We start from the raw sequence: 27620 nt of genomic DNA on the forward strand, positions 1-27620 counted from the left end.
TGCTTAAAGCAATTCACTGGCAAAACGATGCGATTTCAATTGTTGTGCTTGCCCCAATTGTCGCCAGCCAATGGCTTGTGCTGCAGCTGCCCGCAACTGGAAGCCTGACGGTTTTTGGGTAAAGTTTGCCCCAACTGCAATTCGCTTAATACGATAACATGAACATTTGAGTTGCATTGTGGTAGCTGGCCAGGCGATTCCTGTTAATCCGCATTCATAAGTAGGCTTTAAAAAGTAAACACAGCTAAAAAGCTTTAAGCGAGCTATTTAAACGTACATCTGACTGCACTTTTTTAATCGGCTTTAAGCTTAAGTTGCAATCTGATCAGCTCGCCTTTTTATTTTGATAGCCACTTTTGCATGTGAAATTTAGTTTATTTTTTTAGTTTGTTTAAATTCAACATTTTTAATTTTATAATCGCTTTCTCTTCAAGACAGAAAACTAAAACCTTTGATGAAAGACTTACGCAAAATTCTAGAAAATTGTTTTAGAACTTTTTAGTCTCGATTTTTAGCCAATTAAAGTTGATGATGTGATTAAATCTGCTCTTATTTAAAAGGTGACAGCAATTGTTTATGTTGCTTAAAATATTTATTCGGTTTTTTTCGATTGTTAGTTTTTCAGTCAGCAAACTTTTATACCCTGCAGGGGTACTTAGCTATTGTCAAACGACTTGCAACGCAATTGCGAGGTACTCCTCGATGCCGACCTAGAGCTGAACCGGTTTGAGCCCGTGTTGCCGGTTTTTTATTTGAGAATAAAACTTTAGCCAGACAAGTTGGCTAACCGATACGATTTCTAACCTCAACCGAAACAAAAAAATATATGATTTCCATGTAAATATAATATAATATAATATGTATTTTATAGGAAATTTGGTCCTATCTAAGTCGAAAATCCGGTTGATGAATCGCAACATAGAGCGAGAGGACAGCGGTTCAAACCGTGCACCGAATATGTAGAGTAAGGTAGCTGGTTCAATTGCAGATGTATGAAATTGGCGGGCACAATACATTTTCGAGGTTTTCCCTTTGGTTAAGCGCTGCATTTCGTATTTTTCCTCTTGGTTAAACATTTTTCAAGCGGAATCGAGAGATTCCAAAAAGGGTCTTGCATGCTGTCAACTGTTGCACAACGGTGGCAATTTGCGTTTCGAGGGGCATCCTGTCAAAAAGCTGCTCGCACAAGTTGTCATCCTTGTTGTCTCCGTTGTCGCCACTTTGCATCCGCTCGACTCGAAGTTGGCATTGCAATTGCAGCTTGATTTCCATTTGCCATCCGCTAATTGAGAGCATTGGGAAAATGTTTTTCCTTTTTCACAATTGCCATGCCAGCGAATCCAACTTGTTGCGCAACGTGATGTAATTCTTGCTTGTGTTTCGCGAAAATGTTCCCCAAATTGGATGGAGCACAGCAAATAAGGAAGTTTAATTAATGAAATCGAATTGCCTGCCAGCCGTCGAATAGCAATAACAACTTTTTGGCTTTCTTTTTTTTTTTATGAAGCGAATCGAAATATGCTTGAATGTAAGTAGGAAAATAATTTAAAATCTTGAGAATTATTTAAAATATATTTCGAGGATTACACTTTTTCTTTTCGAACTGATGGAACTTTTCACAATTACTGCAGATAATCCAAAAAATATTCCGAAATCGAATAGAGAAGTTTTATACTCTTTTCAGATATTGAAGCAGAGTATATTTGTTTTGTTCAAGCAGCAGTAAGACTTGACTTGCTTCAGAAAAAGTGTAGAAGCTGATACAAGATTGAGAATAAAAAATACCATGTCATGGCTGTCTTCGACTGCAACAAACTTGGCTCGGCTTAAAATAGTTTATTGCTGGCAAGTTAAAGGCTAAGAAAAAAAAAGTGTATTTAAGGATAACGCCATTTTCAATAGCCATCGAAGTCTGAGCCGGGCGGGGAGCTGCCCACGTCGGCCTTGATCGTATAGTTGGTCTGATTGATGCTATAGTGAATGTTCAGATAGTGCCCGGTTTGGATGGGCAGCGCATAGTAGCCGAGCTGTTTGCTGGCATCCTTGTCGTTGCGATGGTAGATAACGTGTCCGTTGCTAATAACCAGGCGCAGCTCCTGCGTGCCGTTCTCGTTGTGGCGCACATTCTGCTTGAGGATCTGCACCAGCTGGGTTTCCGGCTGGCGCACCGGCAGCGAGAGCAACGGCTCGCAGCGGCAGCTCAGCTTCTGGGTTAGCGGGCAGGTTTGCGGGGTCGTGCCGCCAGCAGCGCCCGGCTTGTTGCCGCCCAAACTGGGCAAATTGCCAAGTTGGCCCACATTAACCAAATTACCCAGGCCGCCCAGCTGGCCCAGGTTGCCCAGATTGAAGCCGGCCAGCAGGTTTTGGAGCGGCAAATTGGTCAACAGCGTGCCCACAATGGGTATATTCTGCGGAAAGCCAGACAGAAAGCCAGTTGGCGGCACACCCGCCGTGTTGCCACCCACAGCAACGGGCTGCGCCGGCTTGATGGGCTCCAGGGACGGATTCGCATTGAAGTTGTCAAAGTAGATGGGTATACCGACACCGGCATTGCTCTGTTTGAATATGGTATACAAGGCTATTAATTTGATGCTCTACTCCTGATCTTGGCCACTTACAGCTACCAGCTGACGTTTGTTGCGCTGCTCCGGCTTGGCTGTCGTGGACGTGGTCGTGGTCGTTGTCAACTTATCGGATGTTTCCGCAGCCGCAGCGCTGATTAGCAGTATGAAACCCAGATAGCTTCTCATGTTTGGTGCTTTGGCAGCTCTGTCTGGTTGCCCAAATGTGCCCAGTCTTTTATATGGGCTGCGACGATGGCTTTTTGGCTGCTCCGGAGCATACGAATTTTTATTTTAAGTTCTTTATGGGCCTGGAACCAGTTGCAATTTAATTAATATGCACTCAAAGTGTGTCAAATCGAACAGGTATCCAGCCAATGCGCTTCTGATGTCATGGGAATTATCTCAAATGCTTCCAGCCAACCAAAACCAATATCCAATTTCAATTTAGATAGATATAAAAACAATCTTTCGCCCACAACGCAGAAGTGGATTTGGCGAAAAGTGTAAAACATTTTACGAAATACAATCAAATTCGATCGAATGAACAACCAAATAGTTTTACATAAACGTTTTCCACTTATTTTCCACACTTGCGACTGAAATTCGTAAAACCGCAGCTTGACACGACTTTGCAGCCGCTGGGAAGGCGTTGCCGGAAGGTGCTGAAAATACGCATGACAAAATCAGCATGCCGGAAGCATGCATGTCAAATTACATGTGCTGCTCATTAAAAATCAATTGTTAGACGGATTTTCATTTTAAGCACTGTGTGCTTTGCATTTTCCAGCTATGTATAGCTGCTGGAGACGTAGCCAATGAAAAGCCGTTTGTGTGAATTGAGCTAAAACTTAATTTGAATTAAATTCAAATATGTAAATGGAATTAAGTGCTCACTGACTTTCTTACGACTGACTCCCTTTGAGGCTGACAAATGGCCAGCAGTCGCATGATTAAAGCCCTGGACCCTGGTGGCTACAAATTAGATTACGCCAAATCATGTAACTGGCCAGGACGCAAGCACACGAAAAGGCGGACTCAGTGCCATGTCTACGTCTCCATTCCGGCGAGAAATTGGCAGCATTTTTTTTTTCCTCACTCCTCGTATTGCTAGACAGAAGCTGGGGGACGTAATCGGGACCAATTTTGTGGGTGAGGTTTTCAATTTGTTGTGCTTTAAAGTTCGAAGCTCTGGACGATTAGCATCCAAGTTGGGCAGCAGAAGTGTTTGGGCTTGGGATTGGGATTGCGATTGTAACTGTGAATGTGACTGGACATTGGGGCATGGGTAGTGCGTGGAGCAGGGGCTTCCAAACGGAACCTGGAACACAATTGGGACTGGGCGTTTGGCAAGTTTGTTTGTTTGACAGTTGGGCGATTGTTGTTCTTGTTATTTGTGCTGTTGCCGCTGCCGAGCTCATAAATCAAATAAGTTTTGACAAATTGCACATTAAAGTCGCATTTTGTGTTTGGCTCCTGTTAAAAATTTAATTTGCATTCTCAAATATTATGTGTAACAGCTGCTGCCCAGCAAAATTGCAAGACAAAGCCCTAGCTAAGCATCTCGCCTGATTTATATGACACATATGTATGTACATATATATCGACACAGTCATAATAATTCAAATATATGTATACACATATGCGTCCTAATACAAATGCATCTACCAAAATTGGCACAAGAGTCAAGTTTAAAAATACTTTTCAACATAAAATATATTTTATGGCACATAACAACAACAACAGCAGCAGCAACTGCAACAGCATGCAATAAGAAATGCAATAACAATAACAATAACAATAACAATAAAAAAAGCTAAGCTGCACAGGCGGCAGGCAGCGACGTCGCACAGTGGAACCATTGCATAGCTCTTGCTGCAAGCCTAATAGATGTGAATTGAAATTCTCTTAACTACAGTAAACATTGAAATAAACAACTTTAAATATATTGTTTATTATGCATTTTATAAGTATGTATATATGTTACCGTTTCGAGCGTGCCAAATTTGAACGAGGAACATATTTTTGTCTCTTTGAAATATCTAAAAAAAATTTCTGTTTTTTATTTAAATTATGTAATACTGTGACGACCAAGGTTCAATGGAAAATTTTTTTGCTTATCTGAAAATCTGAAAAATGCATTGCTTTACATAAATTATGAATTAAATATATCGGACCAATGTTCAAGCCTAGGTTCAGAGATGTGACATTTTTACCTACATATATGATATATGATTAAATTGTGAATAATAATTTACAGCTGTCAAAAAATATGACATAATATTTATTTTTTAAATAACATACTAAAGAAAATAACCTCATAGCATCGCTTCAATATACATATGCTGAACAAATCTGAGTCACATTGATTTATAATCAAATAATAATTGTTAGCTGTATTAAAGCTTCAGCTAAGAGAGCGCAACTGGAAGTTACCCTGTACGTAAGACATTATATATATATGCCAAAATATTTATACAATTTCACACGCCAATTTAAGCGGCTCGCAATAACTCTTCGGTTAATTATATCTTGATAACGCCTGCTCCATTTTCGCCACGTGCTATCGTGTGACGCCCCACAGTGCGATGTCTCGGCAACAGCGTTTCGTTCAAAAAAAAAAAAATAAAAACAAAAAACAAAATGCAAAAAGAAATGCAATAACAATAACAAAAGCTCAGCGGCGGAGGCGGCGGGCAGCGCCGTCGACATCAGCGTTTCGTTAATGGTTGCTCCGAAGCCATCGCCGCCGCCGTCGCCGTCGCCGTCGCAGTTGCCGTCGTTGTCGCTTGAGCTGCCTGTCCAGCATGAAAATCTTATTATAAATGATGTTGGAGCGAAATGACCAAAGGAATGGAAAGTGCAGGGACAAGAATGACAAGTGCAAGACCAGGGGCAAACAGCGAGAGCGAAAGAGCGAGCTATATTTCAATATTGAGACGAAAGATCGCTCAAATAAATGACAGTTAACCCAACTTAGCAGGATGGTCGAGCTAATGTTAGGGCGCCAGAGCATGACTGGCAAGTTACTAAAGCGATTACCTGAGCACTACCCAAAAACACATACGTGTATATCCTTTTTGTGCAAAGTGCAAGCTGCATCACCTGCGATGAATAATTGTTCATACGCTTTAAAAGTTAAAAAAAAAAAGAAATAAAAAACATATTTCTAGGTACTTTTTTGCGTTACATAAATTACTTTGTCCCCAACCACAGCATTTATCTAACCATATCTGGTAATTGCAAATTGTAGCTAGAGATCCATTTTGGCTCATATCTTGAGCATAAATAGAAAATTTACTTTTCCAACCAAACCCAAAGGTACGTTGCCGGTTCGAACCATCAAACGAATGGTTTTTGGGCTTGTGGATCTGCATTTAATTAAGACGCACGCTCCTTAAATTAATACAAAATTATCCTTCAATAAGGTTGATGGAATAATGGAGTTTTCTGCAAATAATATTGCCTTAAAGTTATTTTGGTAAATGTTGTTTAGTAGTGCCGTAGTAAAATAAAAGTATAATAATCGTTAAGATAATAGATGGTGTGTTTGAAAGTTTTTACTATTCAATTGTGTCGTAAAATGTTTGCAGAGCAAATACATTATCGAAAGTACTTCTCTACGACTGCGACTGTAAAAATAGTTTTTATCGTGTACATATGTATCTATTCCGTCTGACAGTCCAAAACATATTTATTTGGTTCGATGCAGGGTGGAACTCGGCTCTCGAACCTGTATTTTTTCCAACATGAGCTAAGGTTTCGGTTCGAGCCTTGGCTCGTTTCCTACTTTATATTTTAATGAAATAATTCAGGTTGTTATATTTATTTACTTAGGTTTACATAATTCAAGTGAATCGCAGCAAGTATTCCTAGCGCTTTTTTAAAAAAATGTTTCGATGTGGTTCAGATATATAAAAAAAAACATTAATTGTCGGTTCGGTTTTTTAAGTTAACCTGTTTGAATCGGGCTTCAGTTCACAGTGAAACAATCAATTGCAATTTTGGGCTTGAACCGGTTCGATTCGCTTGCATATTTCGTTGCTGTTTCTATCTCTTACCCACGCTTTGTCTTCGTCTTCATCCCGTCTTCTATCTCGCTCGCACGCTTCGTGCTCAGCATCGTCATCGTGTTCTGCCCTGGCTGCATTTATTGTTTCTGGCGCATATTCCTCTCTCTGCTTCTTCGCTCTGCTGAATGCTGTTTATTACTGATATTTTTGTTGTTCTTGTTCTTTACGCATAACGGTAAAGTAACAAATAATTTGGTTGTGTTTTCAAAAAAGCTGTTGATTAAGTCGACGCAAGCGTCGCCGTCGCCGTCGCCGTCGCTGCCGCAGTCAGGAATGGCGGCAGCGCCAGAATTCTGGGTATAAATATAAGAAGCTGGACGGGCGGAGCAACAATACAACAAGTAAGAAACGCAGGGAGGGAGCGAGAGCGAGAGCGAGAGCATCGAAGCCCACAAGTCCCCACGCAATTTCAGCCAGATATGACATCATATATGTGGCGCAAAGGCGCTCTGCCGCTGCTGTCACTAATCCTCCCGCTGGTCGTGATTTGTGCCCGGGCAACACCAATGCCATCAACAGACGCATTGGCCAGCGGGCATCAGGAGCTGACCACCATTGAAACGACACTTGAGGAGGTGCAGCCGCAGCCGCAGTCGCCGTCGCCGTCGCATCGCATTGACTGCAAATTGACTTTCGATGCGACAATGGACTCGTTAGGGCAACAGCAGATGCAGGACAATGGCTGCAACGTGCTGCACAGCAGCAGCACTAATAAGCCAGCGGATGCGGATGAGGATGCGGACCACGAGCACGACCAGGCACAGGACGAGCCGGCGAGTGTCCTGCGAAATTCAATGCCTGGCAACAGCAGCGGCAGCAATCAGCCCCTTTATGAATTACAATTGGTTGTTTGGCCCTCAGATATTGAGGTTGGGCATGACATTGGCAGCACAACCACCAGTACAACAGCGGGAACGACAACCACAACTCCAACACCAACAACAACAACAACAACAACAACATCAACAGCACCAACAGCATCGACACCTTCACAGTTGCCGTTATATGAGGATCAATTGGTCGTATTTCCGCAAATGGATTTTGAAGAGGAAAATCTTGATTATTTCTTTGATGAGTTGCAACCAGAAGAGAACGCCTCAAGCACAACAACACAACCGCTGGCATCGTCGACGACAACAACCCGCCAGCCAACTGCAGGACCCGACGAACCGCAGCCAGTTTATGTGTTGGAAAACTATCGCATCAAGCACGCCAACGGCACCGAGGAGCACAAGTAAGTGCGCCCCCAGACACTGAGCCCGGTCACCTGGCCCATCTGTTGCAATCTCAATAAACTCACTCCCATCCGCAGATTGGTGCTCAGCAATGGCCTGGTCAACTACATGAAGCTGTACGTGAAGCGTGTGGGCGACAAACTGATCAATGTGCAGGAGGGCTACAATTCGGTGCCTGTGGCGGGCCAGAAGCCGAAGATCCAGACGCTTTACTACATTGCCGATGAGCGTGGCTATAACGTCTACCGGAGTAAGTTTCCAGCTTCAACTTAAATTATCATCATCATTTACAGTGCCTATCTGTTTGTATCTCCGCCCCAATAGTCGACTACGGCCCACCCCCGACGGCGCCGCCCACCCGTGTGCGTTATAAGGCCACCAAATCACCAGAGTCAAAGCCAAATATATGAGTATGGAGGAATCATATTGTGGCACTGTGAGACGCAGTTGCTTGGATCTTTTTTAAGACCTCTTTTTTCTACTATATTTTTTTTTTTTTTTTCAACTTAAAATAGTCATATTTATTACATAAATTCTTGAAATATAATTAACTAATTGGTTTTAATCGGAGCATATTTAAATTATAATTCAATTGTTGCTCCAGGTTTCTGTGAACTTGACACTTGTTAAACTTGGTTTCTATTGTCTCTTGCATTTAACAGCTAGTTTATCCTGCTGATTTATATTTGCCATTTACAACAAAACAGGGAAACCCAAAACTGAGTTGATTTCATAATGAACTTCTGTTGATTAACAATACTTATAGTACTTGAAGGCATATCGGAACATAAGTAAACGTGGGATATGTATTACATTAATATATGTTACATTTTTAAAAATTAATCAACATATAAAGTCAGTCAACTTTTTAATCTCTGTCAATATAATATATTATTTATATTTACTATGCATATTTATATATGAGTTTTCATATAAGTTTATTTTAATTATTATTGCATTTACTTTATATATTTTTTATATGTGCCTTGAACCACTGTGCATCCTGCCAACCATTTTGGTCTTCCGGCTCAACTTTGGCTTGGATGCCAAATAAAATGTAACGCCCGCAAAATGATTTGCACTTTTTCTGGTTGTTTTTATACCCTAAACTCATTGAATATGTGTTAAAGCAGCATAATGGTTTTGCGCAAATGCATGTAACAGGCAGAAACGGAAAAGAAAAGAAGAAGCAGGAGGCCTCCCTGACCCCATTAAGTATATATCTTCTTGGTCAGCACCCATAGACGAGTCGATTTAGTCATATCCGTCAGCCTGTGCGCCAGTGCGTCCTTTCGTTCATCGGTCCGTATTTATGAGTGGGTCGATCCTATAAGAGCTCGATAGCTTGCTCCGTTGTCATGAAATCGATAAGCATCGATCTTGAAATCTTGTTTTGTTTATTTCACGTAGATCGGACAATAAGCTCCGAAGTAAATCACGAAGGCATTTGCAATATTCTGTAGCTTAGTGAAGAAGCAGCCTAGCTGTGTATTTGTGTGATGAAGAAGGAAACTTGCTGACGGTGGCTCGGTGCGGTGTTCAGTGTATCCCCTGGTCGGATACACCCGACTTGAGCAGTCTTACTTGTTGTGTTTTTGTTTTTTTTTTTGCTGCCTCCGTCTACGGATTGTGCCTTTGTTTGTCTCTCAATCGCACGCTTCTTGATTGCTTTCCTAGTTTTGGATCCTTGTTGTTGTCCTTGCCGCCGCCGCTGCTGCTGCTGCTGCTGCTGCTGCTGCTGTTGTTGCTGTTATTCTCCGTCTTGTTGTTCCCTGTCGACGCATTTGGCGCCCCAGTCAATGCTGATGATGCCATTTAGATGCATATCAAAGTGTTTCACTTTTGGCCAATCCTTTAGCAATTTTTGCATATGTATGGATGTATTCTACATATTTATTTATTTATATTTTGTTTTTCTTCTTATTTTGTGTGATTTTTGTGCTTCCTCTTTTTTATTTTTTAAGGATTCTGCTGTTGTCTCCTTCGATTGTAGTTTATGGCTTCTGGCTTTTTTCCTACTCTGCCACATTCCCGCAGTGGGAGTAAATCTTTGGGTCCTTTGTGGCCAGAAAGTTTCCTTGTTCGTCAGCCTGTGGCAGCTGGCACCAATCGAAAGTTTCATCCTGTATTATTATTATTTAAGGCATTTGTGTTGCCTTGATATTGTGTATAGATAATATTCATATTGCCCAGTTAAAGTGTGTTTTTGATGCGACTCGCCATTAAAGTTAAGCATGCGCATCTCCCAAAAGTTTTACGAGACCAAATGAAAACAGGATGTATCTATAGTCTTTTGTCAAATATTGTTTGTAGCCATTTGCTGCGTATTCCTTTGTCTAACAACAGCTTTCTCAAATAAGAAATTACTTTTCTTACAAGAACATCAAGCATGTTGTAAAGGAATTAAAGTTCAAGCATAACGAAAAGCTCTCGGTTTGTTACTTAGAATTTTGTTTAATATTTTTAAACTTTTGCCAACAGCTTTATAACTTCACAAAACAAGCTTTTAACTAATTGTCTAAAATTCGCTGCCTGGCATTTAATTTGGTTACAAAAAGTATGCGTAGTAAAGAACTATAAAAAAAAGGGGATATTAAATTGTTTTGCAAGTGCATAATTCGGGCAAATGGTGGCATTTCCATATATTTATATATATATATATCTATCAAGTAACTTATGAACCTCATTGAAAACCTTCTAAATTTCTTGTTATACACTCGTACGAAAAGGGAAGTATACTTAATTTTGTTAAAGCATGAGCCTCTTTCGTGTAGTGAAGCTGTCAGATATCGTCATAAATTTAATACATCAATCTAGCGCATAAATTCTTTATATTTGGTTTTAATATAATGTATTCATGCATCCACAAAATTTCGCAACGATCAGTTAATACAAATAGTTGGTAAATGTGATATGTAAATGCGTATAAAAGCATAAGTAATGCTGGCAAAAATGTAACCGCAAACAACTGTGGAAATATATATATACGATATATATTTTTACACACACATGTTTATAAATTTTTAACGAAAATCCACTAAGAGCTTTACCGAACCAATTGGCCCATTTTGGTTTGAACTCTGCCGCGGGGCGTTTGTTTTTCTCTGCTTGGTTAAGTCGAACGGGGCGTGACGGTGTTTCCGGTGTGGGCCGTGTCGTTTGGTAAATTTAACGAAATCCGCCAAGCGTCTGGCAAATTTTTATAAAACTGGACATAAAGCTATTTGTTAATTCAGTGAATTTTATTGGTGTGTGTGTGTGTGTATGTGCGTGTGTGCGTGCAGAGCGGCAGAGGTCCGGGCTAGGCTGGTTAAACACACACCGGTGCAGTCAGGTCCTTTTTTTGTCAGAGCTCTTTAAATGCCACATTGAACATTGCCAGCCAATGTTCGGCGGTGGCCAAATGTCGCTTTGTGGTTGTGTGTGTGTGTGTGTGCGTGTGTGTATGTGAGCATGCTAAATATACGCAGTGATAAACACATTACAAGATATTTTGCATATTTTATGTGCACAGGTCCAGGCCCAGCCGAACCGAACTGAACATTACGCACAGATACGCGAGGCATACAACACATACAAATACTTGCGCGCATATATCCACACACATATGCACAGATGTATGTACACATATGCACACATGCACGCATGTCGTTGCCTACTGCTAGGCCATGTTAAAATCTGTTTTTATGATTAATCGGCCCGTGGCGCGAAAAACAAAATGCCGCTGGCGCTTTTTAATATTTCAGCAATTTCATTTGGACACCATTTTAAATGAACGCCATTGGGAGAGTCAATGATCAGCCTTGACAGTGGGTCCAGACTTCTTAAATATGCACTGTGCAGCGGTTGTCCAAAGCTCCCACTTATAAACGTGTTGTGACAATGCGACTTCAGGCGACAGAAGAGCTCTTTGAACTATATGTACGTATATGTATAATTATATGGTCTTAGTGTTAGTGAGGTCCTTTGAACATGAATCCTTGATCATTGGGGGCACTAGCTTATAATATACATATATCTATGTATTGTTTATTATCAGTAGAGTCATATATATCTATTCTTGATCATCAGCAGAGTCTATTCTTCGCCTACAATCTTGATCATAAGGATAGTGGCATGCATGTATTCCTGATCATCAGGGTAGGTCAACGGCTACCCTAATCGTATATATATTCTTGATAGTCAGCATAGCTGTATCGGTAATTCTAATCATCAATAAAGTCCTATATGTAGTCGTAAAAATCCATTCTTGATCATAGAAACTGTTAAATATATGTATAAGAATAATGTTAACATAATCTTTATCGTCATAACAGTCGTATATATGTTTTCTAATTGAACAGGATAGTTATCTATTTATTCTTGGTAGTCTATTCATATGTAGGAGTTTTTCGTTATCAGGGTGCCTTATATATATTCTTGATCGGCAGGATAGCCGTATATATGCATTATTGATAAATATGGTAGCCGTTTCTATCCTTATCATCTGGATAGTTGTATATATATATTCTTGTTTATCAGGATATTCGTACATACATATACTCTTGGTTCAAATCAATTCTGATCGAGCATTGCTATTAAAAATCCTGCTGAACATGAATTCGGCTTGTAATCAGAGTTTCATCAGCGATTTGATGCTAGCCTGATTATGTTAGCGATTAAATATGATCGTTTTCTCCTCTTTAAAACTGTAAATTAGTAATGACTTTTTTTCATATTATTTTTGTTGGATTTTACGATGGGGGCTCTGCAGCTCTTCCTTAATGTTTATCCCTCAGCTTTTTTTATTTGCTTGTGCAACCAAACTCGGGTCCTCTCTGGCTATTTAGCTGTCGTTGCCTTGATGCTTCCTTGGCGATAGTATTTTTCCTGTTGTTGCTGTTACTGAAATTTTGCGCATTTATCTTGCACTATTTTGTGCACATTCGTATCACATTACTTTGTGTTGCCTGCTCGCCGCTGGTGGCGCGGACTGCAATTTTCAAGTTGCAACTTGCAACGTGCAACTTGCCACTTGGCGTGCTCGGCACGCGCTCACTAATTTTATTCCTTAATAAAAACCAAGCCACCGTCAGCAGCAAGCACGAGGCGGTTGGTGCACGTATTCCGCCAGGGGCTCGCCCTGCCAAGGAACCACCGTATCCGCAACAACAACACCGGATCGAACCCATCCCTGGACCTCGCCGCCATTGTTTGCCTTGTTGGGCGCCATCAAAATAGCAAAGTTCATTAAAGTGATAATTACAAGGGCCATAAAAAAAAAACAGTACAAACTGAAAATACGAGCCGATGCCTGCAACCATGTTGGCCCCAAAGCATGGCCAGCTCCGTTGCTGTAGCATTCTACATTTACAAGTTTTGTGGCACAGTATCCAAGCTGTCAGTTAGGCATATGTACATATTTACATAGGGTATATCACGGTCTAAAATAATTTGAAATTATACGCTAAGAGGAAATAGGTTTTGAAGCGCATCACTTAAATTTGTTACTCAACATTTAAATGAACATTCATACTCATACGTTTTGCAACACTGCTCCAAGTATATATTCCCCACCGAAAAGCAGCTGTAACCTGCATATGTACATATGGTATATAGGGTATTTTGCGGTCTACAATAACATAGACTTATTTGTTAAAGCAAAATAGTTCTAGTTTGTTACACAACATTTTAATAAACTTAATTTAAATTCATATACGTTCTAATTTTATTTACTGTTGCTTTACAGCACTCCTTCAGGCTGCTACAACTTATCGATGGGATAGATATGTATTTCGAATTGCAGTTTGAGTTTAAGTCATAAATTGATTTCAAGGATGAGAAAGTTATTTGTTTGTTTAAAGAAAAATATATGGTTTTCTTAAATATACTGTGAACTGTGTGCGTGTGTAAAAGAAAATTGTTTGATTGATGAAAGCACGAGGATCCAAGCATGTGACTCAGCGTATCCATATCAAGTACAATATTATCAACATTGAATGTCTACACAGATTCGATTATGATTTGTCTCCTAACGATAGGCTTCTGTCAAATTAATATCATGTGAGCTTTAAGAATTTGAGCGTGGATAAAAAATAGTCAACTTTGGGTACTTATCGAATATTCTATTTAACGAAACATAAAACGCGAAACAAATAATTGGCCCTAAGCATTATTTGCATGATTTTTGCTGCAAGCAAGTACATACATAGGTTTACTCTGGGCACCCCCAATGTCCTGTAGGTAAACATATACATACTATTCTATGCTATCATTTAAATGCCAATTCTTTTATATTCCCCCACAATATCTAAACACGACTTAAGCTAAATAAAAATGCACTTGTCCCCATTTGATGACGTATGTCACGCAATAAAATGCGTTAGTGTTGTGCAATTGTTTAATTTAGTGCTGTAATGTGCCTTAATAGGCACCTAGGCTTGCGATACATTCTCAAAAGTGATTAGAGCATATCATCTTATGAGGAAGCTGCTTAAGTGCTTGAAGACTCTGATTTAATATTGTTTGAGCTAAGTTGATTATTAATTATATCTAATATGGCAGTACGTACTGCCTAGAGTCCATTTGTGGCATTAACATTGCATGGCGAACGCAAAAATGTTGAAATGCATTGCATAATTTGCGCAGCTCACGTAAAATAATTAATTTCCGCTTCCGTAAACAAAGTGAGTTACTCTGTTAGTTAGCCGGAGTTTTCCCGCTGCACCGTTGTCCTCTTTAGTTTTTCGGAGTAGATGTCGCCAGGCCGCCGCCACTTTTAGCTTAGGACTGCCAACTGTCGGGCAAACAGGAAGAATAAGGGGTGGGTCGGGGGTATGGCTCTGGGGCGGAGCCGCTTTTGGGAAGCGCGGCTTAGCTGCGACTTACGGCAACTTTGGATTGCAAATTTCATTACAAGTTGTCAGCTGGAACGGCAGCAGAGGGCAAGAGGCAAACGAAGCACCAGTGCCGGAGCTTGCGGCTCGGCTCGGCTCCTATGCGGCTGCGGCAACGGCGGCGGCTGCGGCTGGGTGGAACTCTCGGCAGCGGCATTGTAGAGGCACGTGTTACTCGCGCGTTGCCCTTGTCCGGGCTGCGCACTGATTTGTCCAGGGCTGGCGAGCAACCATTTGCTGGGCATACGTGAACAGAACTACATTGATTTCGAATTGGTTCAAATGAAATCTTTTCTATTCTTGGTTTGCTTGCGAAAGAGATTAGAATGAGTATTGAATATTATACTATACGATCCGTAGCTATACATTAAAAGATACTTTATCTGTATATACTATTCCAAATGCTGCATGTGAGGTTCGGGGACTTGAGCCATTTAAACCTAAGCAATTTGTTAAAAAAAAACCACATTGTTATAATCAATTTTTATCGATTCCTAACGAAGTTATTGACTATCTATACCAATCTTGTACTATAGCAATCTCTCATACAGACGGACAGACATGGCTAGATTGACTTGGCTATTGATGCTTATCAAGAATATATATACTTAATGGGGTCAGAGATGTTTCCTTCTGCCTGTTACATGCATGTGTAGAAGAACATTATACCCTGTTTATCTATTTTCAATGGGTTCAGGGTATACAAATAATATAAATACAAAATGAAATATGTAAATAAATGCTTAATATATATAAATATTTTATATCAATAAATCACTTATTAAATTATATCAACTATGAATGATTGTTTACTAAAATTCAAACAAGGAAGAAGAATAATGAAAGGCCATAATAATAGAGTCATCAATTAGCTGGATTTTAAATTTGTTTAATAAATTTGTTTTTAACATATTTATTTGTATATATATTTTTTATTTTTTGCTTGAAATAAGTTCATATGTCTATATAATTTGCAGATTGTTTTATTTGCAACTCAGCCTCAAATGTAGCCCTGGTGTTTTTGATGGTTAGAGCTGCGTTTGCTTTCATACTTTTGCTATTCGTGTTTTATTTTCCAGCCGTGGCCTTTAGCTGCGATCGCTGATGAACTGTACAGACACACACACACACACACATACACACACACACACATACGCATTGTGGCATGCCATCACAGTGGCAACTGCGATGTCCTTTTAGCACATTTTACCGCAGCAGCGGCCTTTGGTTTCCCTTGGCGGACACGTTTGAAAAGAGGGCAGCCAACCCCCGAAAAAAAAATAAATAAACACAGGGCAGACAGCAGTAAACGCGACTTTCGCTGTTTAAAAGCTATTTTTGCATTTTATATTAAATTTTTTTTAGCAGTGTGTGTGTGTGTATGTGTGTATGTGTGCACCTACACGCCCCTTGTGACACGTACCGCCCACCGCAAGGCGCATGCCATTTTTTTTGCGCCTTGTTTATTCTTTATCCTTTGGCACTGGTTTCTAGAATTTTTTGCTGCTGTCGCGTTGCCGCAACATGCAAACATTTTGCAGCCATTTCCGTTTCTTCTTCTCTTCCCATTTTTTTTTTTAATATTTCCTTTTTTAGTGGATTTGGTTTTGGATCCTGTTTCACTTTCATGGGCTTTGGACACGCTGGAGCCAGGGGTCCACGGCTGTCCATGTTCAACTTTTGGCTACTTTGTCGCATTTGCAATATTTATTGCGTTTTGATTATACAAGTAGACCGAAATTTAAGGCGTTGGAAATTTTAAATTTTATTTTCTTTTCTTATTTTTCACATTTTTCTTTTCTATTTTGCTTTGCTGGGCGGCTAACCTTTCCACCTGCTTAGCCTGAGCTGATGCACATTTAATGAGCATCGGCTTCGACCTGGGAAATCTAGTGGCTGAGTCCTTGACACAGGTCCAGTACTTGCTAAAACTCGGCTGGCTCAAGTTTTTTAATTGTGTGCCCAAAGTTCAAGTTCGTCGGCGTCCTGTGTTGCTCCATCTATAGTCGTTAGTGTTTGTCATTGACTTGAATTAAATTCCCTTGCCTCTGTCCCCTTCCCCCTGCCCCCTGCCCAGCTGTCTGTTTGGTTGGGGGTTTTCACTGGCTTTAAAAGAAGCAAAGTTAACAAAGTACAACAGCAAGTGCATCTGCAACTTTGTTAACTTTCAGCTCATTGGCGCTGGATCATTTTACCAGTTGTTACCAGTCCCCAACCCCAGCCCCAACCCCCAACCACCAACCAAGCTCTAATTCGCACTTGGAGTTTCAATACTTTTTTCTTCGTGCCGTGATTGTAAAGTTTCATTGATAATTTTAACTACTGCATGTATCCGTCCGGCTGTAGAATGTGTCCACCGCCTCCGCTCCTTACATTGTCCCGCCGTCGTTGCTTGGCGTTTCTCTTTGCGTAGGTTCGTGCTAAGCTCAAAAGACGCTTTTAGCACTTTTCAAAGTTGCTTTTAGTGCATGGCTTTTCTTCGCATACCCTGGCACATTTGCAGCCAGCAGCGGGTATTTCAAGCCGCTCTTGCATTTGCATTTTTCATTAGAAATTAGAAATTATTTATTTAAGCAGAAGCTAGTTTTAGCTACTCTTTGCTGGGTATCCTGATGTGCATCAGACCACTGAGTTCCGCTTGCCTGCATTCCTCTCAATGCAACTGTGGCCTGGTCTCGGCATTGACTATCCGGCAAACCGATTCCTGTGTGCCAGTCCCCACCAAACCCACCTTCCCACAACCGCACTGGCAGCCAAGCCGAACCAAGTGTTGCTTTTATGGCAGCGAGAGTTTTGAGCACTGGCTCTCCAATAAGTGTTATATATTTTTGCTCTCTCTCTGGTTTTTTTTAATTTAATTTTTTTGATTAGCTGGATTTTATGCCGTTGTTATATTATTTCATTTTTTGTCGCTTTTATTTTAGGTTATTTTCACAGTTTTTGTCTTTCGCTGCAGACGGCGACAATTTTTGTTCATTTTGTGAGCGAAAAGTTTTTTGGCTTTGCAATCGCACGCGAAAACAAACTGCACACAGACCCAGGCCCAGCCTCAGCTCCAACACGAGTCCTCATTGCCAGCCCCCTGTGCCACTCCCCCCACGAGGAGCGTGGCAAACAACCAGACCTGCCCTTTTGTGGACCACTTCATTTCTTAATTTTATTGTGGCACTCGCTGGCATTTACATGCAGCTCTTTACTAGCCTTAACGTGTTTTTTAAGTGACAAAGCGAATTTAAATGAAGCATACGAGAAACAAAGTCTTCCATTTTGTTAATTTAAATCTTAATTTAAATGATGTCTCACTCAATCTCTAGTTGTGGGTTGTTAACAAATTCGATTGCTTGTTATACATAGAAAATGCATATTTAAGTTTATAATAAAATAAATATATCCATAATAATCAATTATTTTGCTGACTGGTCGCCAACGCTAGCACTACATTATTACTTCTATTCATTAAGTAATTTTCAGTAAATTAAAAATAATTATATTATTACTGATATTTATTTAATTATTGCGCGGTTTTTCCATTCTCTTTATACCCTGAACCCATTAAAAATGAGTATAATGATATATTGTATTTGTGCAAAATCCAAATGTATGTAATAGGGAGAAGGAAGTATCTCCGACCTCATAAAGTATATATATTTTTGATCAGCACCACAAGCCGAGTCGATCTAGCCATGTCCGTCTGTCCGTATGTATGAACGCAAGGATCTCAGAACATATAAGAGCTATAGACTTGCAATTTTAGATGTATGTAGGTGCCCCTAGTGCCTGTGCAGTTCGAGTTTGTTTCCGATAATCGAAACTTACTCCGTTTCCAAGCAATCGATAAGCTTCGATATCGATTACCTGTTTTTTGCGCAATTTTGGTAAATAATAAGAGCTAGAGTCACCAAACTTCACATATAACTTCTTAAAGAGAATATATATATGCATTTGATGTTGGAAGAAGAGGGTTCAGGGTATCCCCTAGTGGGTAGCTCCCGACTAGAATCTTTTACTTGTTATAAGATAAATTGTTGATACTTTGCTTTCACGAAATGTTTTCCCATTTTAGACATGTGGCTGTCTTGATAAATTTTAAATTTGCTACCGTTATGACAATAAATGGTTAAACTTTACATGTATTGGAATCATTTTGGATAAGTTATTTATAACTATTTTTTAAAAGATCTCGACTTGCAAAGTATATTCGAGTTATTTCATATTAATATAAATACAATTGATTATACAGTAGATCGAAATACCTATGATCATAACATGTAGTCATAAATAAAGTTTGGATAATATATATAAATGTATATAAATATCTAGCAGCATATTATTACACGATTTAAATATTTTGAAAATTGCGTTTTTAAATATACTGCAAATCCATTGAGCTATAAATTTGAATTACTTTTGATCTTATCTTAAAAATACTTGAAACCAATTATATTAAGAAATTATTAATAATATTCAAAATAATAATAATAGATAATAAATAATAAATAATAGATAATAAATAGTAAAAAATAGATAATAAATAATATTTAATAGATAAGAAACAATTAATAATAAATAATGATGAAAAATGTATTTATAAGTATAAATTGGGAAGAAACATTCAAGAGTTCCACTTTGTAGCGGATTTTAATAAAAACACAATCAATAATGTGCGCATGCAAATCAATTTTAATTAATTATTTTTTCTGTATAGCACACATACGCCTTGCCATGTGTTTTAGTAAAGGTGTCCAAAAAAAGTTACCGAATTTCTGGAATTCTGAAAAGTTGGGGGTTTCTCTTCGGCCATTTGCAGCTCTTTCATTGCCGTCAACTCAAATCCGATGCTCGAGCTATCATATTACGTGTAAATATTCACGCACATAAATTAAATGTTTGTAATCTGATTTGATAGTCAGCTTTAACAACTGCTCAAGTGCTCGTTTATTTGAGTGCAGTCTTCGGATTGCAATTAAACAGGCAATCACAATATGATTCGCTTTCCTTTAAAGTGCTCATAATTTTGTTTTATGGCTTTATATCGGATGAGCCGCGTTTTTGCCGTCGAGATCTTTCCGATAAAAAAAAAAAAAACAAGAAACACAGCTACATTCCTTGTGCACTGCGTTAAGTGCAACCACTTGATTGTGTGTATATGTGTGTGTGGCACATCGTTTGTGGCATAAGTCGCAGACGTTATGGCAGGGTCCGAGGCTAACCAATTGGCAAACGTCTGCACTTGTAAATTTATGATGAACCTTCATACTTGCCGCTTGGCTTAAGTTTTGGGTGCTGCTTCGTACAGCGAGCTGAACTCGGAAACTCTGAATCTCTGATTTTGTGCTGCCCTTAATTTTACTAGCAATTTGCGTTATATATATATATGTATATGCCATCGATATTGCCACTCACACACACACAGAGGCAGTCAGAGATTTTTGCACTTGTATGTTTTATTGCCAGAGCCGCTTTGCGGTAAATTTATTGCCAAATTGTCGTTGTCGACGGCGGCTTTCGAAATATCGCGAAATCGCGACTCGGGCGGCCAACAGTAGGTGGGGCGGCGTTCGGGTCCTGCCCGATATCCATTGGCCATAAAAAAAGAGCCGCAGCTACAACGCCAACAGCGACAATTGCGGCAACACAACGTCGTCAATAATAAATTCATAATATTCGCTTTGCCTTAATAAATTTTTATTATTTTTTAATTCCTTTTGATTGCAAAAAAAAAAAAAAAAAAAATAAATTAAAAAAAAATTGAAATCACTTTTTAAACCATAATAATACAATATAAGTAGTCCAGAGAAGGAAAGAAAAACAGAGTGCCCGTAATAACGCCGGAACCAAACTCTCAGTAGCGTCCCCTGCGAGTGGCTAGCACCGACGCCCTCGATGTGGTGGAGCTGACATAGTTGCTGGTGGTGCCTGGCTCTCGGAATTGCAGACTGTGTGGTTGTGTCTGTGCCGATGGCTGCGGCGTTGCCTTCTGTCGCACCGCCGTTGACTCCTTGAGCGCAGGCACCTCAATGGAACGCGGCAGATTGGGATAGACTTCAGGTGTGATCGCTGCTTGAGCAGATGATATGGGAGCACAAGTCTTAAATTATTATAATGATAATAATAATAATAATAATAATAATAATAATAATAATAATAATAATAATAATGTTAATAATAATGATAATAATAATAATAATAATAATAATAATAATAACAATAATAACGATAATAATAATGATAATATTGATAATTATATTAAAAATAATAAAATGAATAAAAATAATAATAAAGTAACAAAATAATTAAAATAATTATTATATATCTAAAAAAATATTCAATAAATTTTTGGTATATATAAAGTCCACTTAAATTGACCTCTTGTTGTCTTGAATAGGTCATCTTTAATGTTTTAGGTGACCCACCTTATATATCGAAAAATATTAGGGACTTTACAAGCTTTATCCATAGCTAACTTTTAATAGGGTAACTAAAAGAATTTAAATTTTGTGACTCAATACTGACAATTCTGACTCTAAAGCTTAAGAGACCTCATAAATATCACTTAATACTTCGTTAAGAGAAATTAAAATAGATTCCGTCCTTGATTCCTTGGATACCCCCAACCCATCCCCATCGATTCGCTTCGACCACCACTTTCTTAATTTACTCACATTGATTCTGCCTGTAACCAAACTGATCCGCATTGTAGAAGACCGTAATGTAACGTCCATCGGGCATACGGTAGGAGTAGTAACCGACCACCATTAGCGTCTTCACCTCGTTGATGAAGGCAAAGTAGCCGCGCTCGTACCGCGCCGTGCCGTCGTCCAGTTCATAGCGAAACTCGTAGCTGCCATCTGGATAGCGATGATTGAAGCGATCCAAAAGGCGGGCGCCTCTTGCCTCCGGCTCCTGCTGCTGCTGCTGCAATGCCGGCGCTGCTGTGCTCAGCTCCAGCAGCAGGACGAGCAGCGCGAGCAAGAGCATTTGGTATCTAGACTCCTGGGCCATGGCCTTGTGTGTGCGTGCAGTTGGGGATGCTGGGAGCAGTGTGTAGGTGGAGCTGCTGCTCTGAATGGAAGTGGTGCTGGTGGTGCTGGTTGTGGTGGTGATGGTGTCGGTGTCGTGGTCTGATGCCGCGTTGTTGTGCTAACTGTTTAATTCGGAAACTGCGTAACAATGCCTTTTTATAGCTGCTGCGAATGTCGATGCCAACCGCCGCGGCTGCGACGTCTGCTTCTGCTGCTGCTTCTGCTGCTGCGTCGGTGACCGCGGCAACAACTCACAAGCATGGACGCGACTGCGGCCCAATTGGGATGATAGCGTCAGCAGCCGCAGCAGCAGAGCCAGCAGCAGCGGCTACGGCGACGGCGACGGCGGTAACGTCAAAAATTCTCAACGCTTAATCAAAAAATAAAAAAATAAAAAATATCTTAAATTCATCTACTTACACACATGTGTGTGTACGAGCTGTTGTTGTTGCTGTTGGAGCTGTTGCTCAGGTTGTTGCCATGGGCGGGTCTAGGGCGGAGCGGAGGAGCATCAGCAGGTTGCTAACTGGGCAATTAGGCTGCGCCTCTTTTGGCTTGTTTGCTTTGGAATCTGTTCGCGCCGCTGACAAATCGGCTAAAACGGATCCCAAACTACGCACAATGGATGCGAGAGCTAAGGAATTTTATTGTGTTATTTTCAATATATAGAGGATACGATCTGTCAATCGTAATCGCTGTGGTAACCATTGCACAAATGTTACCCTTAACATCGAGAAGCTTCTTAATATTGCCTGGTTATCTGGTTATCAAGATCTTTTTCCAATTGGTATAAATAATGCAACTCTTTATCATTCTCTGTGTATCCACAGTCACTTAGTACACATTGTTTAAGGGAATCAAAAAAACTGTTACAAAATATTTTTTAAATGGTATTTTTCATTTATTTAGCAGCCAAGCTAATAAAATATTCAAATAAAATTTCAAGCAGAAAACCTAGGAGAGCATCAAATTAAAAATGAATTCCACTGTTGCATGGACGGCAGCTAAAAATATACCCTACACAAGTACACCCTACAATTTGTGCAACCTGTTCGAGTACGTGCCGGCAGCTTGCAGCATGTAGCATGCGGCAGCCGCAACAGCAGCAGCAGCTTTGAGCAGTGGTTCATCTTCGCCTCCTATGGCCAATTAGGGCTAATTTATGATTTCAATCATTTCTTAATTGCATTTAATGTGCAGTGATTTAGCGAACAGGGCGAGCACTCAATGAAAGGCTGGACGCACCGACGCCTCGCTTGTCTCGTTTGCCTGGCTGGAGGATGCAGTCACTGGACTTGGTCAGTCGGCCAAAGTTAATGATGTTGGTCGCTAACCCAACACCCTGTCCTGTTTTTAGTCGATACATCAACGAGCTCTTATCTCCGATGAATTAATTTGCGCACACATTTAAGGTCAGTGCTTGAGGCAGGCAACGGGGGCAGGTTAAGGACCTGCATATCGAAGCTATAAAATTCAGCTGGAATTGTTGCTGTTGTCAACGAGACAAAATTTATAACGCCTCATTGTCGCCGGGCGGCAAATTCACAGTTAGTGTAACAGTCAAAGTCACAGTTCACCGATTTGGTGACAGCATCAACCCCAGTGACAGTGACAGCGAGACAGCGACACCGACATTTCCAGTCACTCACTTACTCAGTCAGCAAGTCAGTCAGTCAGTGTCAGGCCACAAATGCGCGACAGGCGAGAGTCAAAGTGGCGGCAACAGCAGCAACAGTAGCAGCAGCAGCAAAAGCAACTGGCGTCGACATCCTGGCCAAGGCAATGACATGCTTGAAAACTGATTTATTTATAAACGCAATTTATCTCTGACTCTGGCAAAGCTTTTATTTCTGCATTTGAACAAAGCCAAAAAGCGCCAAAAAGCGCCCAAAAGGCGAAAGCCGGCAGCGCAAATTAAAATACAAAGCGCAAAATGTTTGGCAAACTTGTTGCGTCAACAGAAGCAGCAGCAGCCGCCAAGTTGCTGACAGCAGCGCCTGGCAAGGTCATTTGTTTCGTATGTCGATGACAAAGACAACGGCCAACAAATCAGAATGCTTCCCCCTCTCAAAAAAGGCAACAACATAAGTATTAAGAAGAGGAGCTGCTGTTGCTGCTGCTGCCTCTGCTGCTGCTGATGTGAGCGAGCAGCAGGAGACAGGGTAAGATGCTGCTGTTGTCGTGCAGTTGGCGGCGTGACAGGAAGTGTTTCTTGGTCATTACCTGCAGGCAGCAGTTATTTTTGGGCTCACAGTTGCATTCTGCATGTTGCTGCTGTTGCAGTTGCTGTTGCTGCTGTTGTCGAGTTAGCTGCTGGCTGCGTGCTTAGCTCAGTAGCTCAGCCCCAATGGTTTTGTAGGTGTTGTCCTTGTCCCTGTCATCGTCATCATCAGCGTTTGCATTTAGTATGTTACGTGCCCCACCTTACACTGCGCGCTCGCACAGTGGGGCAAGTGTTGAGCAAAATAAAGATCTATATCTTCAATCTTACTAATATATATCTTATATTTCAAACAACAATAAGTAAAATGATGTTATACGAATTTAAGTTTTAATGTATAGAGTTTTCTTTTTTTCTAATTTAAACAATATGTCAGCATTTAAGAATAGAATATATATTGATCTTCTGACTAGTGCAACGAATGGAATTTTTCATACATAATTGATCTATATTTGTTACAGGCCTTCAGTTGTTTGTTTTAATAATAAACCCATACATCATACTGTCAAAAATTCTAAATTTCAACAGGTCTCACTTCAATGTGCGCACCGAAAATCGCGTGAATTGCGCTAAAGCCACAGCAACAGCAAAAGGAACAGTCAGATAAGAAAAAACAAATTTTGGGGTTTTTTTCGTACCACAAGCTTGCCCTGTAGCTACCTATGCATGGGCTGATGTAGACTTTAAGCAACTTAAGTCAGTTTTCATATTACATACGAAAGCTGTAAAAAGATTTATTTTAGATTTAATAAATAAATCGATGAAAGTCTAGTAACTTAATAAAATGTTCACTTTTAAAATATAAGTAATTTTGCTAAGAATCTTTGTAGAAGAGAAAGGTTTTGCAGCTGATCAGAGTTATATGTATATATTTTACGTCAACAAAAACTGATTGGCTTGGAATACCTCTTTTGCAGGCCTTTAACTGAGTACAGGGTATGAAATCGCGCGAGAAAACAAACTCACAGATACAGGTACATCCGAAAACACACAAATTTAGCTACACAGCTATACAGCTACAGATACATATGCACAGACAGCACAGATATAAACACACGGAACAGACGAATGGGCAAAGTTACACACAAATAATGCATAAAAGTGGCTTATAAAACAAAATTTGTATGAATGGTCCATGTAGCGTAGCTACGTGACATGACGTCTCGAGATTTAACTTGTTGTTTGGCTCCAGCCAAAGTTGGCTCCGTCTTCGAATTGCCGGCACCACCGACTGTGGCTGCGGCTGTGGCTGCGGCTGTTGCCCACTTTTTGTGGCTTTTGCGAGTTGCCTGTTGCCGGTTGCCGGCTGCCGTCTGGTGCTCTCGTGTGCGGGGCTTGGGTTTGGGTCTGGGCACGGAATAATTCCCATCAAATCACGTCGCTCTTGCGGAACTCTTCAAAACTGATTCAGATTTCTGGCCGCCCTCAACAGCCGCAGTCCATTTATGTGCGAGAGCTTCATTTTTTATGATATGCCGAGCATCTCAAAACAATTTGTAAGACTTACGGTTGAGTTTTGTTTTGGTGTCTTGCATAAATTATAAAAGCCGCAAGCTCTCTTGCTGCAGGATCAGACCCAGGCCGCACGATGTGCGATGTAAGCAGAAATTTGCCACAGCAACAAATTGCACAGCAGATACAAGCGAGCATCTAGATAAATAATATGTATATGTACATGGCAATTGCTACAAGCATGCATAGATTTATTAAGTAGCCTACCAGTTAGCCAAAACATGGCAAATCGCAACACAATTTCCAATTGCCAATTACCAAAATGCGGTCAATTTAGCCAATAAGGCCAGCGGCATTGTAAGCAACACCATCCAGCCGTATCTTCAAGATACATATGTATATCTATGCTTGGGCATTGCACTTCATTTGGTTGCCGCTCGGTGAACACACCCACACCCACGCACACACACACACACACACACACACACAATTACAAACTAAGCCAAGTCAATAAAATTCTAACTATAAAAGCCTTTTACTGTTGCCCGGTCCAAGCTGGACTGCGAAAGGGCTTTGGACATGGACAATTGCAGCTGAGGCTCTGGTAGTACATTCATTAAATGTACATTTTGTGGCTGCTTTCGGGCGTCCAAACAAAAACACCTTGCTTGCCATTTTGTGGTGTGCGGTTAGTTGGCAGCAATTGAAATTTACAAAAAGCCACATTATTAATCTCAAGATTAGATTGACTTCGCTTTTGATAACCAGCCAAATGTTTATGATTCACTCGTAGTTCTCTCGTATCTAGGACGTGTGTAAACCATCTGCTTCGAAGCCGCGGCTACACAGCCAGAAAATTTGTAATTCAATATTCATTCAATGTTCTATTAAGGTTTTACGGCTACATTTTAAGTGAATTTTAAAGAGAGCCTTCTACTGCCCTAACACTCTCACTTCATCTGCAGGCATTACTTGCATTTGTGAGAATCGCATAGAAAGTCGATGTGGAGACAATAAACACAACAAACACAACGCTTTCATATTTTGTAAATATTTGCGAGCTTAAAAAAATGTATTTATATCCACAATTGTTCGTTGTGTTCTTAGCAAATGTGAGATGGTGTGCGCTACAATTTCTTAGCCGTTTTTTTTTTTTTTTTATCTTGTACTTTATTGTATTTTGTGACTTGATAGCCCGGCATAAATTTAGATTATGCCTCAAGTTACGCACATTTTTAACAGTCCAGTCATTCACTCTTAAGCTCAAGCTTAACCAAACTGGTCAATGTTTCAATTTTTGTGAAATACCCTCTACCCCATAGGAATGCTTAAGTGGGGCGACCCAGTTTTTTGCCAGTGCTTGTAAAAAGCCAAAGAAAGCATCTTTGGCTCGTAATTTATAGATAATTTATAGAAATATTTAAAAATATTCCATTATATCATGAACGAGTGAATGTTTCATTTATATTAAATTCTTTAAAGTATCGACGAGCATCGATTCTCTAAGCATATCTAGGTGTATATTAAAGCCAGAGAAATCATATTTGGGATAAGGAAGAAAAGCAGTCGATATGTGTTTTTGTGCGTGAGAACAGGGTATCTGCTGGTCGGGAGATTAGGTTCTTTTTTTTATTTAAGGCAAGCTCGCACGTACGCAGCGCTGACGATGGCAGAATCCAAATCCGGAATCGTCTTAGCTGTTAGAAATCTATAGTTCAGGAACGAGTCTTTTTGCGTCCCGCATTTGATATAGGCACGTCAATTATAGCTATTACTCAATTTATTTATTTATTTGTGGGCCATTTATTTATTTATGGACTACTCAAATGCGATTGACCTTTCTCCATGCCAATGGCGTGCTAAAAGGCAATGTGACGCTGGGGAATCGCATCCACATGAGCATAGAAAAGGGAAAAATGAAATCCGTTGTCAATGCTTGCATTATTGGAGGCTTATTGAACGACCATGAAGATAGATTAATGATGGGGTTAGGCATCCATCTGGAAATAGATTTCAGCATGTGCTTATGCATATGCTTGTTGCTGACCCTTTATGTGTACCCACACACGCACACACAGACACACCCTCGAATTAATCTTCCGAATCCCTCACTGTAACCTACCCCAATCACAATTGGGGACTTGACTGGGTCTCTGTCCTGTGGGACCCTCTCAAGTTTAT

The 27620-nt window shown here is 40.2% G+C and overlaps 3 protein-coding genes across 3 annotated transcripts; 1 reads left to right on the forward strand and 2 right to left on the reverse strand.

Annotated features, from left to right (window-relative positions):
- Positions 1–1551: 1551 nt before the first annotated feature.
- Positions 1552–2781, reverse strand: LOC6631781 (uncharacterized). The gene is made up of 2 exons (XM_002055672.3): positions 2619–2781; positions 1552–2555 (listed from the first exon to the last, which is right to left on the reverse strand). Exons 1-2 carry the CDS (start codon positions 2748–2750, stop codon positions 1896–1898), a joined length of 792 nt encoding a protein of 263 aa, XP_002055708.1. The 5' UTR covers positions 2751–2781; the 3' UTR covers positions 1552–1895.
- Positions 2782–6962: 4181 nt separating this feature from the next.
- Positions 6963–8780, forward strand: LOC6631780 (uncharacterized). The gene is made up of 3 exons (XM_002055671.4): positions 6963–7868; positions 7947–8119; positions 8194–8780. Exons 1-3 carry the CDS (start codon positions 7054–7056, stop codon positions 8277–8279), a joined length of 1074 nt encoding a protein of 357 aa, XP_002055707.2. The 5' UTR covers positions 6963–7053; the 3' UTR covers positions 8280–8780.
- Positions 8781–20489: 11709 nt separating this feature from the next.
- Positions 20490–22027, reverse strand: Cpr12A (Cuticular protein 12A). The gene is made up of 3 exons (XM_070208589.1): positions 22022–22027; positions 21407–21884; positions 20490–20801 (listed from the first exon to the last, which is right to left on the reverse strand). Exons 1-3 carry the CDS (start codon positions 22025–22027, stop codon positions 20587–20589), a joined length of 699 nt encoding a protein of 232 aa, XP_070064690.1. The 3' UTR covers positions 20490–20586.
- Between the last annotated feature and the right edge of the window lie 5593 nt (positions 22028–27620).

Source organism: Drosophila virilis, chromosome X, assembly GCF_030788295.1.
Source record: "Drosophila virilis strain 15010-1051.87 chromosome X, Dvir_AGI_RSII-ME, whole genome shotgun sequence".
Lineage (NCBI taxonomy): Eukaryota > Metazoa > Arthropoda > Insecta > Diptera > Drosophilidae > Drosophila > Drosophila virilis.